Genomic DNA, 16845 nt, shown 5'->3' with positions numbered 1-16845 from the left:
TGCAACACAAGTGTTTTCGGATGTGTTGTGACTCATCTCACGTTCTCCTGATCTTTGATTTTGTGTTCATATGTTACAGTTTCACCTGACATAGCTGCGAGCAAACAGCCTGCTGATTGGTCTAGATTCTAACCAATCAAATCGCCATATTTATTTAACATGGTGTCTGATTGCGAGGTTCAGCTAACAAAACTGGTCTGATGGCTCTTCTTACCCTTGATTTTGCTCTTTGGCTGAAAAACCCTTTTAAAAATAATTCATACTTTTTTTTTGTAAGAGACGATAAGGCTTTTATTCACATCTAATTCAGCATAACAGACTCTTTCACAACCGCCCCCTTCCATGCGTTAACAGCCAAAGACGCGCCCCCTCCGCATGTGAACAGACACGCCCCCTCCGCACGAGTCAACTGCCACAGACCCGGCCCTCCGCGCGAGTCAACTGCCACAGACCCGGCCCTCCGCGCGAGTCAACTGCCACAGACCCGGCCCTCCGCGCGAGTCAACTGCCACAGACCCGGCCCTCCGCGCGAGTCAACTGCCACAGACCCGGCCCTCCGCGCGAGTCAACTGCCACAGACCCGGCCCTCCGCGCGAGTCAACTGCCACAGACCCGGCCCTCCGCGCGAGTCAACTGCCACAGACCCGGCCCTCCGCGCGAGTCAACTGCCACAGACCCGGCCCTCCGCGCGAGTCAACTGCCACAGACCCGGCCCTCCGCGCGAGTCAACTGCCACAGACCCGGCCCTCCGCGCGAGTCAACTGCCACAGACCCGGCCCTCCGCGCGAGTCAACTGCCACAGACCCGGCCCTCCGCGCGAGTCAACTGCCACAGACCCGGCCCTCCGCGCGAGTCAACTGCCACAGACCCGGCCCTCCGCGCGAGTCAACTGCCACAGACCCGGCCCTCCGCGCGAGTCAACTGCCACAGACCCGGCCCTCCGCGCGAGTCAACTGCCACAGACCCGGCCCTCCGCGCGAGTCAACTGCCACAGACCCGGCCCTCCGCGCGAGTCAACTGCCACAGACCCGGCCCTCCGCGCGAGTCAACTGCCACAGACCCGGCCCTCCGCGCGAGTCAACTGCCACAGACCCGGCCCTCCGCGCGAGTCAACTGCCACAGACCCGGCCCTCCGCGCGAGTCAACTGCCACAGACCCGGCCCTCCGCGCGAGTCAACTGCCACAGACCCGGCCCTCCGCGCGAGTCAACTGCCACAGACACGCCCCCTCCGCGAGAGTTAACTGACACATTCACTGACACGCGCATTTATGCTGCTCTCTCTAGCATCGCGACGTTGTTAAAGGCACCATGACAATCTTAGAACATGATATTTATTCTACTAAACCGCAGCACAGTGGTGAAAGAGCCACACTGGTCTAGACCAATCAGCAGGCTGTTTGGTGGCAGATATGTCACATTAAACTGAAACTTCTGTGCACAAAATCAAAGATAGAGACAGAGAGAAAGTGAGATGAGACACAACACACGTGAAAACTTTCGTGTTGTGAAAACCTTTGTGTTGCAAACACAGAAATATATTTTTAAAGCAAAAAAAAAAGGTTTTGAAAGCAAATATTTAATATGTTCATTTGCTATTTAGACAGTTTCGTTTGCAATGTGGTTGCAGAAATATCGCTTCATATTTACTAAGCTGAAAAATCTTCAGAAGAGCTGAAGGACTCCCCTCCAGAAAACAGTTCTAACCAACACTTGCCCCCCCCCCACACACACACACACACACAAAACGCAAACAAACTTTGGAAGCAGAGAAAAGCCATTGTGACAGAGAGGATGCATCCCACCGTACTATAAATAACCCAGCAAACTCAGTGTTGCTAAGGCTTGCTCAGCAGTGGCTTTTTCATCATTCCTCACACTATTTTTTTTTTTTAACTGCCGCCCACTCTTTGACTCCCCCTCATCCTCCCACTTTTCATGTCAGGATGAATTATTAAGGGGAGGGAGGCAGGGCATCTCCAGGGCTGTGATGAATGCAGGAGGAGCTCCATTCACATCATTTCTTGTCTCCGTGTAGATCTGCAGGGTTACATAACCCCTCTAAGTGATGAGAAGAGTCAGAGAACCTCGTTGTTTTTCCTGGAAGGTGAAGCTCGTGGACAGGGGGAGCTTGGCATCAGTGTACAGCGTCTGTCCGGACTGCTGTGTCTCTGTTTGAGACCAAACGTGTCACAAAGTGTTGCTTCATGTAGCTCAGTACACATTCAAAAGAACTAGATTTCTTGTCAGCGTGGGGTTGTTTCCTCTCTTTCGTGCAACAGCGCCATCTGCTGGTGAGGGAAAAAACACTCACTTTCATTCATCTTTCAGCAGAGTGAGAAAAAAGAGGAAGAGGCAGGAGGGACTCCGGCGCTGTCGGAGGAGGAGGTGCACGCCAGGATAGAGGAGTATAATGCTCAGGTCTCCAACCATGGCATGAACCTGGTGAGTTTTATCACCACACTATTTTTTTAAATGATGGCATGAGACCTTCCCGTTTAATTTATTACTTAGTAGATAGAAATAATAAAACACATTTATCTTACTGTGCTACAGTTCTCCGAAATACAAACTTCCCTATTTAGAAATAAAGAAATGCAGCGATACAGGAACGTTTCACAAAAGAAAACCAGATAGCTTCAGATATGTTTCCCCAATTTTTCTTTGCTTGATCATGAAAAAGGTTTAAGTTTCAAACATGCAAGTTTTGTCACATTTCAAAAGTTACTAAAGGATCAAATTAGGATCAGCTTAAAATGAGAGAAAACTCAAGCATACATGTTGTATCGAAATGTTGAATATTTTAAAAAATAAAATTGGAAATTTGAAACAAATTATACTTTAAACTTGTAAGAATCATTGAAAATGTAAAAAAACAAACAAAAAAACTTGGTACTTGAATTAAAAAAAAAACTATAAACCTAAAACTGCCTCCAAATAAAAAATCATGATGATTTGTAACGACTCCTATTTTGTATTTTTAACTTTCAACCTTCTCTGTTGTGGCGCACAGTAAAGCTCTCCCAAAGTTTACTGCATCAGAGGAGAGGCTCTTCTGGATGTCACCTGATGTCAGTCATGTCCTGTAGCCAATGGGCTCTAAGCCCCACCCCCAAATAAAATTAGGGTTAACAGCAAAACCAAAGTCCGAATTTAACTGAAAATTTAGGACTGAAAGGGAAGAGGAAAAAAAATAAAGGTTGAAAATGACAAAACAGCAGCTGTTATAAATTGATATTACTTTTTATTTGGTTAATAGTTTCAGGTTTATAGTTTTTTTAATTCAAGTTTCAAATGCACTTTTCAATATTTGACGTTTCAATTCTTTTTTCAAATTTTCCATATTTGCTTGAAGTTTACAATGTTTACCTCCAATTTTAAAAAGAGTTCTCAAAGTTTTTTTTTAAATCTTTTTTAGCCAAATTTCAAATGTTTGGCTGCAGTTCATCTCACGGTCTTCTCTGCTCCTCTGTCCGGCGTTCTTCAGGCTTCAGACGGCTCCTACACCGGTTTCGTTCAGGTCCATCTGCGGCTCAGCCGACCCGTCACGGTCCAAGCTGTGGAGAAGGCGGGCTCAGAGGGGGGGTTCAGCCACAGCCTGGTTCCGTCAGAGGAGCAGGAAGAAACGGACTGTGGGCCCACGGAAAAGAGAACTTCTTTTTATTTGCCTCAGAACTATATAACACATCTCCACATCAGCTCTCTGAACACGACCGAAGAGGTCATCAAGGGCCTGCTGAAGAAGTTCGAGGTGAAGGACAACCCCCGCAAGTTTGCTTTGTACAAGCAGACGCACCGCAATGGACAGGGTGAGCCCCCCAGCCTCTGTCCCTGCTAAACACACGAGGGTCATGCAATGGTTGTTAAAACATGAGAAAAAGATGTTTTAGACAGTAAAGAATAAGAACAAAAAAGAAAATCCTTCACTCAAATTTAGACTTTAGACAGATTCCATGTTATGTTCTTATCTTTCCTATAATTTTCTGTCTATTTGAAATCCAGATTATTTGCCGATCATGAATAAAAACATCTTCAGGGAGACTCTTCGCTCTTCGTGTGTATTTGATTTGACATTTTTTTAATGAAAATATGTTAACTTGAAAGTGTTTTCTGTGATATAAACCTGGTCCGTCCAGCTTTTCACCAGCGTTTCTCTCTCCTCTGTGCAGATCTGTTCCAGAAGCTTCCGCTGACCGAGCGACCTCTTCCTCTGAGGCTGATCGCAGGGCCAGACACGGAGCAGCTCAGCTTCGTCTTTAAGGAAAACGAGACTGAAGAAGTGGAGGTGAGTGAGCGGGCGGGGAGGCAGAGAAGCACGCATTCGGGATCGTTTCATGGACGCCTTTCGTCTGTTTTCGTCCCACAGTGGCACGCCTTCTCCATCCCCGAGCTTCAAAACTTCTTGATCATCCTTGGGAAAGAAGAGTCGGAGCGCATAAGAGCCGTGGAGCAGAAATACACTCTCTACCGAGAGAAATTACAGCAGGCCCTACAACAACATGACCCCTGACCCCACCTGCCACCTTTTCAACCCAGAGAGAGACTGGTTCCTCAGACCTTCAAACTTCTCCCTGTTGAGGCTCCACTCAGACAGACAGACCACACTGATCCTTCTCCTTTCTCAGGATTGACACGCGCTCCCTTAAACGTCCACAGGCCGGCTCCCTGAGGAGCGCCTGTGGGCGCGTAGTGTTTCTATTGCCAAGGACACAAACCGGGAAGACCTGGACTGCAGTTTAGCTTCATACTGATGTGAAGCTGTGCTGTTGTTTTTGAAGCCCTCCTCTTCGCTACCGTTACCGCTGCTGCTGCTGCAAGTGTTACTTATGCATGAGTCTCCACTCATCTACCCTGCACATAGTTAAATCTGAAGGCATGCTTTCTTTTTCTTTTTTTCCTACGGTTTGCAGGAGTGGAGGGACTGCCACGCTTTTTTTTCCCTGCTTTTTAAGGAAAGAGGTTTATTTTCATTCTCTGATTTTTCTCAGGGAGCATGTCTTTAGCTGAGAGGAGGAAAGATGGCCCTCACCTCCTCCTCGCACCACCTTCTTTTTATTGCATGCTCGTTTATTCCTTTATGCCCGCCTAAATGTGAGAAGATGCCATTTACACCTGCTCTCACCTGCAGATTCTAAAGCGATGACAACTGTGACGTTATTCCCCTAAATTAGCCTTACATGAACTCCACCTGCGCCGGACACGAGAGGCAGCCCAGGACCTTTACTCAGCAAACACTGTCACTGTGGGTCACGTGTGAATGTGGAAGGACACCAAAGCTCAGAGGAAGGGGCTTCAAAGGGACATGTAAGGTGGTGTACCAGCTTCAGTTTTGCACAGATGGACGCAGGTCTCACCCCTGGGGGGGCTGCGCATGCTTTGATGCGTCATTTTATCCTCCTGCCTTCTTCCCCATAGAAAGAACCATATATAAAACGTGTGATATTGGCTATCATGTACCAATGATATTTGTTATGCATATGTATACACTGGAAACAAGAGTGACGTGGTTTAGCTCTGCTTTTATGAATAATATTTTTGGTATCATTCCTGCTGGCTCTGGAGTGTGAGTGTGTGTGTGTGTGTGTGTGTGTGTGTGTGTGTGGGTGTGTGTCTGTGTGTGTGCACATGCTCATCCATAGTAATGAGGACGGTGAAAGGATTTAGAATGAATGTGTGTATTTAGCCCCAAATTGTCTTTTATCCTATCATTTCACAGGCAGGTGAAGGTTTGTTTGACGTGCTCATCGTCATGTTAAGGCGTCTCGTATCTTCTAGAGTTGAGATAAAAGAGGCCCGTCATCCATACGTACATGTTTGACTCTTGCCTCCCCCCAAAGCCCCCCAGCTTTCTCCCACTGGCAGTGCCTTTTGTTTCCTTCGCCCCTGTGTGTGCGTAGAAGAGGTGTTTCTGCACACAGGTGTGCCTCCTGGGCTCATGTATGAGTGCTTTTTGCATGTGTGCAAATCTTTTTTTTTTTTTTTGGGTGGTGCTGTTTGCATATTTTGTTTTTCCTCCAGGCTCCTTCTCATCTGTCCAAAGAGTCCTCTGTGGACGCGTGCGAGTGTGTGGATGTGTTTATTTATTTCACGGTTCACAACCATCCAAGGACATTATATAATGGAAAGACTTTTTGTTGCCTTTTTTATGTTTCTTTTAAAAAAATGTATATACATATAAGTAGATATGTACAAAATATTGAAATGAAATTAAAGAATAAATCTTTATTGAAAATAACTATTTGCTGTTTTTTTTACCATAAAGTCTGCACTATGATAAAAATCTAGTTTTTGGTGTTTTTAACATGGATGGAGGAATTTTATAAAGAAAATTAAGCTCCAAACTGTATTTCTGAGTATTACTTCTAATTGTTTTGAATCAGGAGCAGATGAAAAAAAGCAGCTTGGAAAAGAGCTCATTTGTGATGTACAAAATATGATGGGATTGGGGGGAGGGGGGGGCACAAGCTCCCTGCTCTGCTCCATTCTGATGCTTCCACTAGATCCAGGGACGTCTTTGTTATCCTCATCCGAGCTGGAATCTGGCTCCATTACCTAGAAAATGTGACTTTTTTTTTATTTTGGCTAAAAACGCTATAACAGCACGATGCCATGGGAATGATTTTAAAATAACTGGGACTTTAAACCTTCAAATGTAATCGGGAATGAAACACAAGAGGGGCAACTTTGCATCACTCTGTGTCATCAAAAGGAACAGATTGTCCTGTTTAGACATGACTTTTGGGGATTTGGTTGAGCTAGTTGTCTCATCATTGTGTTGATTTTAAACCACCAGCAGGTGGCGTGACTGGTCTGACCTTCAGGTCCATCTGTACTAAATGGTTGGCTTACAGACAGCTTTACAGAAACATGGTTCATGCATTGATATACACAAGCAATGCTAAGTTTGCGCTCAAAGATTAGATTGTTTCAGGACGGAAAAGACCAGAAACTCCTTTGTGTCAGCTTGTCAGTAAAAAACTAAATATATGTATATATACATGGCTACTGCCATGATCAGCTTTGCAGCCACTTCCCTGTTCTCCTGTAGTTGTGACGGAGCTGAACTTGTCATTTGCACCTTGAACTCCTTTCTGAGGCAAGTGTACAAAGCACTCCAGCAGCATAATCAGCCACTATCCAAGAATAATTATCAGCACAGCCGGAGTGGCCTTAAGGGCTGGCTGTTGGCCAGAGGGTCGTCTGAAACTGTGTCAACATGCATATTTATGGCAGTAAATATAACCAGACCCCCTCTTCTCACCTCTGAGAAAGAGCTAAGATTAGCATCGCCCTCTGTCCAGCTTCAATCATTTTCTGGAATTAGCCCCTTCCCTCTTCTCATGCCGGCCCGGTCCTACTCCGTCTGTCCTCTTCCCTCCCTGAAACTATTTCCAGCCCAGCGTGGAGCTCCACATCCTCTCAGGTTACTATCCACAGTTTTCCTCATAGGGTATGTAGAGTGGCTGACCAAAAGAGCCTAAGGTGGGGGCTCCATTTACCGTTGTTTTCATGGCCCAGTAGAAATGTCCGACCGTATAAAGTGCTCATGAAGGGGTTAAATACTTTCATGGCAACAAATGGTTTGTAACGCACTCAACAGGTGACAACATTTTTAAAGCTCAAAAACTGTCACAAAATAATTCTATTCTATCAGACTCTAACAATAAGATGTTCAGTCATTTGTTGATTGATTTTGAAATGGTCAAATAAAGTCCTTAAGTTCAACATTTTAGGTCAAAAATAACAAGAGGTTTGTTAATAAAATGTGGTATGTTGAGGAATTACAAACTCAAATTTTATATTTGATTTAAACTTCCACATTTTTGCAATTGTGTATAACTTTTTACTATTTTTATTTTTTTTTCTAAATTATAAACTAATTATAAAATAATTGTATTAACTAAAAACAAGAGTTAATGCTTCGTACTGGATCTGTCAGTTTTATGTCTAGTATTTAAAGTGGTTACACAAACAGTACAGCGAATAGAAGCTTCTTTACACCTAGGAGTACTTCTGATTTCTGCAAACATTCTTAAATAATACAATTAATAGTTAAAGTTGGTATTTAGCACACATCCTTTTGGAATATGTTTGTAATTAGAATGTCTAAAAATTCCAAGACCCTGCAATTTCATTCAACAGCACGTTAATGTTAACAACTCCATCAATCCCAAGTATAATTTGTTTTTAATCTCTAGCATCACTAGTCTCTGATCTAATTTTTTGCTGAGTTTTTTGTCATGTTTGCTTTTTTTTTCATTTATACACAGATAAATTGAAATCTATCTGTTTGATATTTTACAATGAAGAAGCATTCAGAGAGATGACACGGTGCAAAGCTTTAGTGTAATATTTAGTTGTTTTAATGCTACGGTAAGTCTCCCCATAAAGCATTTTTCTAACTGCCTATAAATAAAAGGTGCTGTATATGTTTTGTGTTGCTTTTTCTTCAATCAAAATCAACTTTGTTCAAATGAAAATGTTTCACCTAATAAAGGATTTTCTACAAGCAGTGAACTAGGAGTAGCTCATTCTGGAGTTGGACGTTGGGGGGCGCCGTTGCGCTGACTGGCTGGAGCTCGCTAAGCCCCGCCCCGCTCCCCTCCCTCTGTCCGCCTGCGCTGTCGCCGAGCTGAAGACTGAAGACGCCCTTAGCAACAACGCGCAGCCCCGTCGAATAAGATACTCTCTCCAGTCCAGCCGCGGAGCATTAGTCCTCTTCCTTCAGCGGAAGCCATCGGCGGGAAGGACTTCAGCAGACATGAAACTTTTCCACAGCTACTAGCCTCTTTTGCGGCTAGCCGTTCCTGAAGACAAACGAGGTTGTCCCGGTGTAGAACAAATCAAGTGGGATCATCATCGACGGGTGGGATCGCTCCTGGTGTCTGCAAAGCCAGCAAACTGGGACGGGAATGGTGCTCTGGGTCGACTCATTGTTTTGTCAGAGAAAGGCGAGGGGCACGCGGGTCAGACCGTCAAACTGTAATATTTGGACTAGTTTCAACTGGAGGAGCGACTCCGGTCCGCACGAGCGTTTTTTCGGCTGTGCAAGCTAGCTGGCTAGCTGTCTGAGGAAAACGACCCCCACCGCGCGTCGAGGATCCTCGGAGTGATTCTGCTGTGTCCACCGAACAAAGATGAAATGCTCTCAAACCAGCTAGTAATTTAGTAATACTCAAAAAGGACGAAAACGTAAGGCTTTTCAAAATAAAAAGCTTTGGACACTTTTTTTAAATAAAGTTTTTTAAATGTTTTGCTTAGTTGGCATGGCGACCACAGTTTGAACTTTTTACTACTTTTCTATTTTGGATTTTGTTCTCTTCAACTTCGGATGCTGGCATCACATAGTATCTGCAATCATGATGATAATAAGCAGAAAACCAGAGGGCCCAATGTCAACAGGTAAACACAGAAAAGTGCACAATATTGTAATGTTGACTTTATTACGTTGTGCTTTTTCTTTGTGGTGCTGTGTTTGGTCTCGTTGCTCAGAAAATTGTCTTAGCTTGCAGAAAATTATATATATATATAAAGTTGTCAATATGATTTATTTGTTGCTTTATGGGCTCTGATCAAAACAGTAAAGTTACTGGACAACATTCCAGGAAGTACGGCAGTGTTTTTCCCGTCGTCCCCTCGGTTATTACTGTAACACAGTCATCATTTTACTTGTTTACGGCATTTAACCAATTTTTTTCCCTTGGGAATTGTTTTCCCAAATAGTTTAACTTGAGTTTGGTGGTTTGGGGTCTACATTTTTGATGAAAGCCCATTTTGATTTAACCTATGGTTAGAAACAAGTTGAGAGTCTCTATTATTAACTCAAAGTCTCTTTTTTTTGATGAAATTTTGCTTGCATGCGGAGGACTGACTGAGCTGAGTGATAAGGAGTCTGCAGAAGGCTAATGGGGTCTATGTTAGCCTAATATTATGTGTAGAGCCCTAATGCCCCTGGTTGCTGTGCTGTGCAGGTTTAATGCGTTTGTTTCCAAGCAGCAGGTCTAATCTGTCCAGGAGCTGGTCTGTTGACGAACTCGCACAGGGGCATGGGTGTGACGCACCTGTACAGGTTTACAGCACTGAGGGACTAGTCATAGAGAAAATCAGCCTTGCCAACCTGAAAGTTCTCACTGATGAGCTATCCAAACACAACAACTGAGACACATGGACAATGGGTTTTATTGCACTGAAGGAGAAGCAACAGTGTAGGCTAGATAGATGACTGTAGAGAAAAGCAGCCAGCTGATGAGTGTTTGTCATCTTTGTAACTGACCTACACCCACAGTTTCTGATCATTTACTCCTCTTTAAAGTTTCTTCTCTAACTGAAGGTGTTTGGCGTGACGCCACAGAGGTGAGCGTGAAACGCCGCACCATTCAATGGCGTGCCCCCGCATCCCTCCATGTTGGCACAAGCCGAACACACCTGGCGTGGGCCTTAAATGACTTGGCCTGGATGGACAGATGGAAAGATGCTCTCGTCACAGAGGCATCTGTTACCCCCATTAGGCCAATAATACCACTTGCAGTGCTTGCGATCTGGGACCCTAAGCCCCATGTAAGCTGGTCGGGTCAGAGGCCTGGCCCAGGAAACAATGTGTGTGACACAATAGAAACAATGGTGGATATCTGCTAATGACGGCCTTTTCACAGTAAATTCTTCTCCATACAGCAGTTTGGTCTCCAGAGCTCAGCAGGACATTGATTGAACGCTATGACAAAACACTCGTCCTAATCTCGTCTGACTTATTGAAGCTGTTGGGTTGATTGATAAGATAATCAATGGGTCTTTTTCTTGGTTAATGCAAATGGGCTTCTCTGTCTCTGTGGTGATTAAACCGTCTTCTTCAGACGTGAAAAGTTTGTCTTTGCTGATTAAATGGTTCCACGTTATCACGCTGATTTAAGCATTCTCTTGTTTTGCCTTGTAGCACGCCACGGCGACGGCCTGTATGACTCCTACATGAGGACAGACCACATCCTGAAAAACGATGCAGATACACAAAGTCCACCTGGGGTGGCCACGATGCCCAAGCACACGGTACGCATACATTTAGCACAAAGCCGGTTAAACCTGTTACCGGATGCTGAGGCTCCGTCTTCAGACATCCTGGTTATCTGACAGATATCCCCTGATCAGCCATGTTCATCATCGTCATATTTGTGCCTATCTTCAGTCCTGCTGTGTCATTTAGGAGGCTTAGCCAGGTTTATACTCCTCAGTATGAATCACTTGAGATTAGATAACCCAAAACACCATACTGTATAGTTTATAGTGGAAAGGATGAAGACTTCTCTCTGTGTGAGCGTCCTGAACCAGCCACGCTGTTTTAATTAGCTTTTTGTTTTTTCTAAATCTTTTTCTGGGATCCCCGATGAGCAAAAGTGTAAACAAAGCGCTTCATTTTAAAGATCTGGATGCAAACATTTATGCTCACACACAGGTTATGCATTGCAGACTGAGGTTTCTTTCATACCATCAAAGGCAAACTGCAGTGAACGCATCAGCAGAGGATCAAGGCTTGTTGGATAAACTGTAAAGATTTATTGGGCTTGAAAATGACCCACAAACAAAGTCACCATCCCCTCCCCCCGCACTCCGGACTCATCTAGTCCTCCACCGGCCAGTTTACAGAGACTAGTTTTGGTTTTGTTCAAGTTTATTTTTCTATCAGGCGCACAGAGATATCTTTGTAAAATGTGACTGACAGTAACTTGCCCTAGTTCAGAGCTGTGCTCCGAATGGCTTCATGCTCTATTAGAGTGAGAAATTGATGTCAGTCCTGTTCTGTATTAGTTGAGGGTACAAACTATTTACACCAAGGCTGGTAAATCTGACACAATCAGCCTGTTGCTCAGGTTGTATCTTTTTGGGATTAATGCCAGTGTTTCAGAAGAAACGTATACCAAGGCGTCAGACAGCAGCCAGATAAGCTCTTGTCCATCTGTTTCAGGCAGATTTGCCCCGCAGCTCAGCATTCTCAATATTCCCCGTTTGCAGCACGACTTTTTCAACAACAGCTGCATGAACCTGGGTCATTGACGGGGCCGAGTCATAATAATGTCTATCCAGTTCCATGTATGGAAGGTAAAGCCTCAATTTTAGGCCTCCAGCTCACAGCACAAACACCGCCCCATCTTGGTCTTCTTTTAGGGAACACCTGCTTTGGACCTGGACTTTCTTCCTCCATTGTTTGGTTGATGGTGCTGACCGAAGACCTGCTTGGCTTCCGAGCCCAAAACCTCCAAGAAGTGTCGTAAAACTTTCCACCACAGCAGCTCTTCAGCGTTCGAACAGGACTTGTTTACAGACAAATGCCCGCCGACCAGATTTGTTTTATTGTGTAACTTGGCGCTGGAATGCGGCGCAGAGCTAATTTAAAGTATGTCTTTTACAGCCGCAGTGCTGCTATAACTCACTAGTTTAATCTAACTTGAACGGCTGCCATTCCTCTTGTGGAACTTTCTAGGTCATCAGATAGAAACAGAGACACGATTCTTCAATTTCAAATAGAAGCTTTTTACCCACAAATTTTTAGAGGGGGAAAAAACAGAACCACCTTTTTTAAGACGAGTTCTTTATGGACAAAACTGAATTAAATAAGTTCTAATATGGGAAGCTATCACTGGCCTTCAAAACCAAACGGAAATATGCAAACCGTGACGTAATGAGCCAGGTCTGCAGAGCACACAAAGTTCTGTCTGCTAGAAACCAGTGGGCGGAGATAAGAGTTTGCATGTTTCTCAATGTACCTGGCTTTGTTATTCACACAGGTCTGCAGCCAAACCGGATCTAGATCCAGTTGTGCCAGTTCACGCGTCCCAACTCTTCCTTTTTGAGCAGCCTGAAACACCCGTGTTTGTTGATGTTTAGGCTTGTGTCAAACAGAAAGGTTATCTGGTGTGTAAATATGCTTTTTTTCTTCCGAATCCCTTTGTTATTCTCTTACAGATCTGCTAAAGGGGTGTGATTAAATGGAATTGTTAGAGATGAAACATCATCGTTGTTATTATTTAGCAAAGTTATTCAGAAACTACCCAAGTATTTGATGGCGTGTCATTTGTTGTGTAGTATTTCAAACGTCTCTGATGCTTTTTTTAAACATTTGTCTGTTTTGTCGTTGTAAGGTTGTGGGGAACAGGACTATAATGCGGGATCAGGTGTCCGTGAGAGGCGGTCAGCTGAAGGTCAAGTATCTGTATGAAGACTCTTCAAATAACCGAAAGATCAACGCCATAACCACGGCGAGCACTGAGATCACCAGCAGCACGTCCCAGACTCCCACCAAGCCTGCCCCGGTCTCAGGGTTAACCAAGGAGCTCAGCGCTGACAGGTGAGAGGCCAGAGCTTCTGAAGCACCTGGAAACCTCTGAGTGATGGCGAATGTCCATCTCTGACTTCCTGTCGCTCGTTTGTTGCAGCACGGACTCCAGTAAGGGTTCCAGTGAATCTTCTGGTCCTCAAAAAGCTGCGAATGGGGGGAACAGCGGCAGCAAGATGTGCGGCCCGCTCACCCCCGACCAGGCTCTGAGACTGTACAGGTCTCAGCTCAGCCCCATGGAGCTCTCTGAGATCCACTCCTATCCAGACGTGTACTTTGTGGGACCCAATGCCAAGAAGAGACCGGCTGTTGCTGGAGGGAGCAACAACTGTGGGTACGATGATGAGCAGGGCGGCTACATTCATGTTCCCCATGATCACCTGGCTTACCGCTACGAGTTCCTGAAGGTTAGGCGATGGAGCGCCGCTCATTTAAAGGCTGTTTCGTTGGTTTTGATAAAAATAGCTTCAGATTTTAATCTTTGTTTTGCTGTCTTCAGATTATTGGTAAGGGCAGCTTTGGCCAGGTGGCTAAAGTGTACGACCACAAGCTTCAGCAACACCTGGCGCTAAAGATGGTGCGCAACGAGAAGCGTTTCCACCGACAGGCGCAGGAGGAAATCCGCATCCTGGAGCATCTGCACAAGCAGGACCGCAACGGCACAATGAATGTGGTTCACATGCTGGAAAACTTCACCTTCCGGAACCACATCTGCATGACTTTTGAGCTGCTGAGCATGAACTTGTATGAGCTCATCAAGCGCAATAAGTTCCAGGGTTTCAGCCTGCCGCTGGTCAGGAAGTTTGCACACTCCATCCTGCAGTGCCTGGAGGCCCTGAGCCGCCACAGAATCATCCACTGCGACCTGAAGCCCGAGAACATCCTTCTCAAACAGCAGGGCCGCAGCGGCATTAAGGTAGATCCCAGGTGTCCTCTGGTTCACGCTAGCACTTGCACATGTCGTGTTCACTCACACACACTCTCTTCTCTGCATCCGTTAGGTGATCGACTTTGGCTCCAGCTGCTTTGAGCATCAGCGGGTCTACACCTACATCCAGTCTCGTTTTTACCGAGCCCCGGAGGTCATCCTGGGTTCGCGGTACGGCCTTCCCATCGACATGTGGAGCTTCGGCTGCATCCTGGCCGAGCTTCTGACCGGGTACCCGCTGTTTCCCGGCGAGGACGAGAGCGACCAGCTGGCCTGCGCCATGGAGCTGTTGGGCATGCCCCCGCTGAAGGTCCTGGAGCAGGCTAAGAGAGCCAAGAACTTCATCAACTCCAAGGGTCACCCCCGCTACTGCGGATACAACACGCTGCCAACCGGAGCCACCGTGCTGACGGGGTCTCGCTCACGCCGGGGCAAAATGAGAGGCCCCCCGGCCAGCAAGGACTGGAATGTTGCACTCAAGGGCTGCGAGGACCCCACTTTTATTGACTTCATAAAGAAGTGCTTGGACTGGGACCCCTTATCTCGTCTCACCCCCAGCCAGGCTCTCAGGCACCCCTGGCTGTACCGCCGACTCCCCAAACCCTTAGCTGTGACTGAGAAAAACCAGGGGGCCCCTGTGAAACGACTTCCCGACCACCACAGCACCTCCTTCCCCTCCATCCTGGCCAAAGGGGGGCCCGCCCTGGGCTCCACTCCTGCCAGCAACAAACTGAGGAGCAACATGTTGGGAGACTCGGGGGAGGCCATACCTCTGCGCACGGTCCTCCCGAAACTGGTTTCGTAGTTCAGAGAGAGTCCTTCGATCTCCTCTGGGGGTCTGCTCTCTCCCCTCTCTGCTCCTCAGGAGGAGCCAGAGTATCGGAGAAAGCAGCTTTTAAACCTGTTTGCTTGGGCTTTTATTTGTTTTCTACTGCGAGGTGTCGACACTCCACTTCCTGGTTTTAACGTTTGTGAAGCAAAAGCCAGAAGGTCCGAAAAGACAATTAAAGTTTTGTACAAAAGGCCTCCTGGAGGCCGCCGAGCTTCTGTGAGGTTTGATTTGCGGGCCGCCGTTCAGAACCAGCGAGCGGACGGCGTTGAAGGTGGTTTTATCTTGTGCTTGGTCACACTCCGGTGTCGTGTTTTAGCAAACACACTTAAGCACACTTGCACGGTCACTCGCCTCCTTTTGTCACTCGACACTCCCAGCTCGCCTCCACACTCTCATGTGAAACTTGAAAAAGGGCTACAGAAATGACCCCCATCATTTCAGTTTAGCAAAAGTATTTCATATTTCCCTCCGGCATAAAGGATCCAGGATTGGCTTTTTTTTTTTTTTCTTGCAGTGAATAATTAGTTTTTATCTGAAGCTCTCTGGACGCCTGGTGCTCGGTGTGTGGCGTTTCTGTGGACGTACTTTATGCGACGGGACGGCCGCGGCACATCTGGTCCTCCCCTTCAGCCCTGCTTCCACTGCAGCGTGGAAAACGGAGGCTGGAGGACAGGAGCAGCACCGTTCACCACGGCGGTGCCGCCACGGCCATCAGGACGAGACAGTGCTGTCACTCAAACGGATCAATGTAGAGAGAGAGGTTGTTGAGAAGGTTGTTTGAAAGTTTTACGAGCTCCGCCCCTCAGTGGGCTGCAGTTATCGCCGGTGCTCATCCAGATGGAAGAATAGGTGTTAAAAATGAGCCAGAATCTCTTTTTTTCCCCCTTTTTTTTGGGAGGAATGTGAAGGGGGAGGGGTTTATGATAGTCGGATATGAAGTGTTTCTCAGGGAAGCATACTTGATACATCCCTTAAACTTCCGCTCACTGTGCTGCATGTTTTTCTCTGGCCCCGCCGCGCTGCTGTGAGGGACTGCAGTTATCAGTTTTCTGCAGGGGGGGGGGGGCGTTGCATGTGCCACACGGTCTGACCTAGATTCACTCCTCCTCCTCCCCTCAGCTATCTCTGCTTCAAAGCAGGGAGCCTCTTTGACACATAGAAAGTGGTGCCCCCCCCCCCCCCCCCCCCCCCCCCACACACACACACACCGACACGTGCACAGAAATGCTGGTGCACGTTGATCTGGACCACAGAGTCCGGCCTCGGGTTCCTTCACTTTCTGCGTGAAACCATCAGGGATTTCTACTTCTAACGCAGGACGGCTTCCTGACGCTGTAGAAGACGTCAAAACGCAATAACGGAGGAGGAAGTCATCGTGTTTCGGCGGCGAGAGTCGGGGGGGGGGTGGCGTTCAGCATGAGATCACTACTGTGTTCAGACTTGAGACACAACGAGAAGAGAGATTGTACAGTAACCAAATGAAGTTGTGATAGTTTCTTTTTCTAAATAAAAATAAAAATGACTTTTAAGTGAAACATTGGCTGTTTTTTTTTTTTAGATGCATTCCTGGACTGCAAGGACCAGATTTTTTTCGCTATTTTTCTTTCTTCTTTTGCATTTGTGTAACAGTTTTGCCCTGCCACATACTCAAAAACTCTCCAAAATTTGCACGCACCTAGCACACAGAGAAAATGCATTTGGGAACGACTCCTACCCCACCAAACAATCTACATGATGACGTCACAGTGGAAGAAACCATCAAAATG

The 16845-nt window shown here is 46.3% G+C and overlaps 2 protein-coding genes across 8 annotated transcripts in view; both read left to right on the top strand.

Moving 5' to 3' along the window:
• Positions 1–6233, top strand: part of rassf5 (Ras association domain family member 5) — a 33389-nt gene extending 27156 nt beyond the window's left edge. For 2 of the 4 annotated variants that reach the window (XM_023955224.1, XM_023955226.1), the window contains 4 exons: positions 2333–2443; positions 3486–3807; positions 4168–4283; positions 4365–6233. In XM_023955224.1, the coding sequence (XP_023810992.1) occupies positions 2333–2443; positions 3486–3807; positions 4168–4283; positions 4365–4508 (693 nt within the window). In that variant the 3' untranslated portion in view covers positions 4509–6233. Of the gene's footprint in view, positions 1–2329; positions 2444–3485; positions 3808–4167; positions 4284–4364 lie in introns of all 4 variants that reach the window. The other 2 variants (XM_023955223.1, XM_023955225.1) reach the window with 1 other exon arrangement.
• Positions 6234–8592: 2359 nt separating this feature from the next.
• Positions 8593–16614, top strand: LOC101157613 (dual specificity tyrosine-phosphorylation-regulated kinase 2). Of its 4 annotated transcripts, XM_020703516.2 has the most exons (8): positions 8593–9400; positions 10929–11038; positions 11952–12085; positions 12152–12898; positions 13126–13331; positions 13420–13726; positions 13819–14235; positions 14321–16614. In XM_020703516.2, the coding sequence occupies exons 5-8, from the start codon at positions 13147–13149 to the stop codon at positions 15050–15052; spliced, it is 1641 nt and encodes a 546-aa protein (XP_020559175.1). In that variant the 5' UTR covers positions 8593–9400; positions 10929–11038; positions 11952–12085; positions 12152–12898; positions 13126–13146; the 3' UTR covers positions 15053–16614. The 4 variants fall into 4 exon arrangements, with proteins under 4 accessions (XP_020559175.1, XP_011473819.1, XP_020559176.1 ...); XM_011475517.3 differs by lacking the exons at positions 11952–12085; positions 12152–12898 and having other exon boundaries at positions 8593–9190; positions 9347–9400; XM_020703517.2 differs by lacking the exon at positions 11952–12085.
• Positions 16615–16845: the final 231 nt, after the last annotated feature.

Source organism: Oryzias latipes, chromosome 5, assembly GCF_002234675.1.
Source record: "Oryzias latipes chromosome 5, ASM223467v1".
In the NCBI taxonomy this organism is placed as follows: Eukaryota; Metazoa; Chordata; class Actinopteri; order Beloniformes; family Adrianichthyidae; genus Oryzias; species Oryzias latipes.
Note: the sequence above shows the minus strand (reverse complement) of the source record. Positions and strands in the feature narration are given on the sequence as shown.